This window comes from Rutidosis leptorrhynchoides, chromosome 2 (genome assembly GCF_046630445.1).
Source record: "Rutidosis leptorrhynchoides isolate AG116_Rl617_1_P2 chromosome 2, CSIRO_AGI_Rlap_v1, whole genome shotgun sequence".
In the NCBI taxonomy this organism is placed as follows: domain Eukaryota; kingdom Viridiplantae; phylum Streptophyta; class Magnoliopsida; order Asterales; family Asteraceae; genus Rutidosis; species Rutidosis leptorrhynchoides.
The window spans coordinates 40199216-40204882 of record NC_092334.1 but is presented as its reverse complement, the minus strand read 5'-3'; the positions used below and the strand labels follow the sequence as shown (position 1 = coordinate 40204882).

Below are 5667 nucleotides of genomic sequence, written 5' to 3'. Positions count from 1 at the left end.
AACCATGACTAATTCTAGTGCTTTTAAAACTAAAAAACATGTATATGGTTCTATTTGCAGGCAATAGAGACTCTAGATTATGTGAAATGATGCAGCAGCTCTTTGTGACATGATCACGGTTTCTAATATCTGTGGTTGGAAAGGGTTGTAAGAAAACGGGTATGAAAAAGACAATCTGTATTTGTCCCTAAATCGTAAAACACTTTTCTAATTAAGTATTTTGTCCCTCACAAGCCTCGGGTTTACACGAAATCCTAATTGGGATAAGACAAGAACGATTTTGTTTACATGTAAGAAGAAATCAAAATCACGTATGAGAGAATCTGTATGTTTCTGTGTGTTTAGAATGAATGCAGAGAAAACTGTTAAAACCGAATATGTAATCAGTTTTGGCAGTTTTATTGAAGAGACATAACTCTTCATTTTAAGCGGGACCCTAGCCAGGGGTGCTGTCTCTTGGACCCCGGCAAGGGGGCGCAACCCCATTGACCCTCGCAATTGCGCGACAATTAGTAGCCAACTCTTACGGGTGTTTACTCCACACTCCCTGAACCCGTTGTTAAGTTTAACTAGCTAACTCTTGCATTCAAGTGAATCCCAATTCACTAAAATGAATATTAGATGATACTAAAATAAGCAACAATGGTTACAAGATAACCTACGTTAGACCGTAATTCGTACTGATCTAAAATATGGTAGATTAACACAAGGCTTTTAAAATGATAGAAATACTAATAACTTATGATGTACATAGTCTATTGGGCTGGATAATTGGGATTGGTTCGTTGGAGGCCCATAAGTCTTTCTTAGAAACCCTAATTCCCTCCAATAAAAAAATAAAAAAAAAAAAAAAAAAAAAAGGGTTAACCAACCCTACTATTAAGGAATGATCTTCTAGGCGAGAGGACTTCTCTCGGTCATGGGTTTTTACCTATGGATTCTCGTAGGGTTTTACCCATTGCTGACGATCGGCCCCGTCGACCGGTCGACGGGCTAGCTTTTAACCGCTCTACTGGGATCCGCTAGGGTTATTCACGTTAATCGGACCGGAGTGTTAAATTCGCTGATGTCAATACCTTCTCTATCGCAATCAAGTGAATATTCACTGTAACTATACGCTTGATCAACAACCGATCCTAATCGTATGGTAGATAGTTGATAGTAAGTCTGGTTCGATCCATAGAGTGCAGTATATTCGAGAATATGATTACTAATAATAAACCTATGTAGGGGGTTTTATAGTATTTGTTGAATAACTAAAAAATAATATCACGCTTAACCAAACGAAATGGACGTATTCACTTATACTCGTCATCCTATTTGAATTGTAAAATAAAACCCATTATTATTTTATTTTATCCCTATATACTAAAACTCCCCCAAATTTTTGTAGTTTCAGTTTAATCGAATTGTCGTTTTGAGTTTGCGTTCACAATACAAACGGTCTCTTAAATTCGAAACAGCCCCTCAAGTTTACACTTTTGCAGGGATAGAATGCGTAAATATATAATTTTATTAAAATAAAAGAAACTAATTCCACCCGAATTTTTAACGGGCCATATCTTCTCGCTCGGTGCGAGTTAAATTTTTCCGAGACCACCGTTCAACTCGAAAAAATCTGACGAGCACAACGCGCCTAACTATACGTGGAATGGACATCGTTAAAAAAACACTAAATATTTCGGGCTATATTTTATACATAGACATACACGTCCAACAAACAACCCAACCTACTAGATATATTAGGTACCAAACAATGTATATTCAAATTCGACCGCGCGTTGAATACAACCGCAGCAATTCGGGGTCGAATTTTTTTCTAGTTATAACTATTGTAATAGCAAATGACACCCTGATCATCTGTCAAGTCTCACGATTTCTTGACTATAGATTCTAATTAACTTCCGTTAACATTCATCTATCAATCAATTCATTATCGGATCACTTGATATTTGACTCAGCCATGGTCTTACCGTTATAAGACCTAGGCTATACTGATGGTTTCCACATGTAGCTCATCAATGTAGAATTATAGACGAAAATCAAATCTACCAACTATGTGTTCACACTAGTGTCCCTCATATTTTCATGTCCAAATCATTCAAACTACTCAAATAATTTAGCATAAGTCATACATTGTAAATTAACATTTGTTAATCACCAACAGCATATGTGAAAGAAGTAACCATCAAGCTAACATAACAATGAGTTTTTTGGTCAAGTACATAGCAGTGAGTCTTTTGGTCAAGTACACATCAAAAGATTACAACAATAGCATAAACATATTGAGAATGGGGCTACGTTTAGGCATAGCATATGGTAATTTTAAAATTCTGTTGAATTAATTGCAAAGCATAAATATTTCTTTTTTAATATTGATTTTCCTTATATAATTTTAGTATTAATGTTATTCATGGCAATGGTTATTTATAGTCATGAAATTATTAATTTAATTTATATATGAAATGCTTAAACGTATAGTTACATTTATCATTTTCTCAAACATATAACTAATCAATAAAAAAACATAGGGGTTCCTACGTCTAAGTGCATACAAAAGGTACTAAGCCAATCATTTGGAACAAACAAGCAATCAAACACATGAACATAGTTGAATCAGACTTAAAATTAAGATAAAAGATAATCAATTCAAATGATTCAATGTTGATAATTGAATAATCCTTGAAATTCACAAAGGAATTGAAAAGTAATTGATGAATAACAATCCCGAAACTCCCTATATCACCCTAGATAAGTTCTTTGGTGATCAAAAGTGTGTTACCTTTTATTACACATGGGTTATGATAACCAAAAATCGGATTTAAGGATAAATCCTCCTGGTCGAGAAATACATCTCCGGGTAAAATTCCCCTATCAAATTCATCTGTAAGTTTTCCGGTTAAACTTCATTTCGCCTTTCGGTTTGGGACCTCCTGGTTGATAAAGTAGTCTCCCGGACGGGACTCTCAGAATGAAAGTCGTAGCCCCTTTAGTTATGAGCGTTTACCTTTTAAATTACATAAATCAGAGTCACGGTAAAAGAATAATCAAAATGACAAGTCATGTATTATGTGAATTCTCAACCTTAACTTATCTATTTCGTATCTCTCAAATATTTCACATGAAATCAAATTCATTACAAATAAGTATTAGATGTGCCTGGAAATAACTCAAATAACAAATAAATGAATTGATATTGCCGTGATAAATCCAACATGAAAATTACTTTATCCACCACAAAAGTGTATTATATAGTTGTACAATACAAATACACAATGCACAGTTTGTGTTGGATGTAATAATTTTTATGTTGTATATATCAATGCAATCAATGCAAAAGTATGTATAGCAAAGACAATATCAGTTAGATATGGTATTTCATCCACAAACAATAAATACTCTATATTAGCTAAATTACAAAAGCACGTACACTACAACTTTAAGAATCTATTGGGCAAGCACTATATTCCTTTTACACGTACCAAGCTTAAATACTTAGCACCAAGCTCTTGCTTTTTATCTCCTCCATATATAAATACCCAATCCCCATCTCAAACATCTCATTATTCATCACTACTTACAAATCTATATACATAATCCTAGTCCCCCTACCTATATATATGTACATACATACAAAACTTACATCTACACTGCAGCAATACACATATACTACAAAAAGACAACCACAAAAAAACACAAATTAAAGTGCTAACCATCCGTACGGAAAGTCATTTTCTTTTCAAGCTAGCTTCAGGTTTTCACATCCCAAATAAGGTATGTTAGTCCAACAAATAGTCAATACTCCTTATAACTAAATAAAAGTAAAACTGACTCTCTGGTTGCCTCACCGACCGGTCCCACGACCATTATGTACAGAAAAATCATGTAACTCCTGGTTAGGGGGCTAAAATTGAGCGAATTCCGCTTTTTGTTGCATATCTTCCAACTGCTAGGCTACCTTCACCAGAAAACCTACTTATAACTAAGTAGCAGTGATACATAAACTATCAAATTGTGTATTATGTTTTTTTAACAGCAAACACACACACTTTTCGTCCACGACTGAACTATAGTACAAAAGAATGATGTCCTTCTCCTTTAACTTTATTTTCAGGTTTATAATGATGAAGAGCCTTTTTGCGGTTTGCAAACAAGTAGCCGTTCCATCGGTGAGTTTCCCCGGTGGTATCAACATGGACACGTTTTTACCACGTTGTCGAAAAGACAAAGTGATCATAGTGATGGGTGCAACAGGGACCGGAAAATCGAAACTTTCGATTCATCTTGCCACCAAATTCAACGCTGAAATCGTTAACTCCGATAAGATGCAAGTTTATAAAGGTCTTGATATCGCTACAAACAAAGTTACCGAGGAAGAGTGTCATGGTATCCCACACCATCTAATGGGATTTGTTGATCCTAACGTCGAGTTCACTGCTGATCATTTTCGACATGAAGCGTCAAAAGTAGTCGACTCAATCGTTGCAAAAGATCGACTTCCAATCATCGCTGGTGGTTCGAACTCGTATATTAAGGCTTTAGTTCATGATAACATTGAGTTCCAGAAAAGGTACAATTGTTGCTTTTTATGGGTTGATGTTTCTTTGCCAGTTTTGCAATCTTTTGTGTCGAAACGTGTTGACAAGATGGTTCAAGCCGGTCTAGTCGATGAAGCTCGAAGATTTTACAACCCGAATTTAACTAACAGTACTGTTGGGCTAAGACGCGCAATCGGTGTTCCAGAGTTAGATCGTTACTTCAGGAACGAAAATATGGAGAATCTTACGGACGCAATCGATAAGATCAAAACGAATACTTGCAAACTGGCTGCACGCCAATTGCAAAATATCTTAAGGCTACAGAACCAACTTGAGTGGGATATGCATCATTTCGACGCCACAGAAGCCTTTGTTAACGACGGTTTTAAGGCTGAAGAAGCATGGGAGAGTCTCGTGGCTCGACCCAGTAGGTTAATCGTTCGAGACTTTTTATACGAAGAAAACGAAGAATCTGCAGCTCATAACTTTTCAAAAATCATGAGTACGAACTCGGTCATCACAGGTCCAACGATTAGTACTGCTGCTGCTGCTACTGCGGTCAACGCAATCGCTGCAGTGGCGGCAGGGTAGTGTTTTGTAAGGGCCCACAAGTGCATGAGTGGTGGGGCGATGATGAAAAGAATGAGAATATATTCAGTGAAAGAACGATAACAAGTCATATATATTTATAATACAAAAGAAGAGATAAAAGTACATTATCAATCAACTTTCTTTTGAAAGGTATCAAGCTTATGATGATATTATGATGGTTCCAAGTTGCATTATATATATATATATATATATATATATATATATATATATATATATATATATATATATATATATATATATATATATATATATATATATATACTAATTAGTGTATTGACTTTTACTTTATATTTAAAAAAATACTAGTCTTTGCAAAGGGCAAAGATTGGAACCTTTGAGTTCGTTAAATATATAAATATGGTGCAATTTGGCGGCCATGCAGTTAATTAGTTGGAGTTAATTAAGCTTTTTGAATCCGTGTGATGATGCACTGCATATTTGGAGTGTTGTGATTTATCAATTAATTGAGATTTGTCATTACATGGTTAGTACAGTAATTAGTATCAAATGTTTTCAT

At 35.0% G+C, this 5667-nt stretch overlaps 1 protein-coding gene across 1 annotated transcript; it reads left to right on the top strand.

Annotated features, from left to right (window-relative positions):
- The first annotated feature begins 3582 nt into the window (after positions 1 to 3582).
- On the top strand, positions 3583 to 5300 carry LOC139890754 (adenylate isopentenyltransferase 5, chloroplastic-like). The gene is made up of 2 exons (XM_071873666.1): positions 3583 to 3774; positions 4115 to 5300. Exon 2 carries the CDS (start codon positions 4122 to 4124, stop codon positions 5127 to 5129), a length of 1008 nt encoding a protein of 335 aa, XP_071729767.1. The 5' UTR covers positions 3583 to 3774; positions 4115 to 4121; the 3' UTR covers positions 5130 to 5300.
- The last annotated feature ends 367 nt before the right edge of the window (positions 5301 to 5667 follow it).

What these genes read in the sequence shown, in the direction of transcription:
- LOC139890754 (XM_071873666.1), top strand. Translation starts at nt 4,122, where the DNA reads ATGATGAAGAGCCTTTTTGCGGTTTGCAAACAAGTAGCCGTTCCATCG.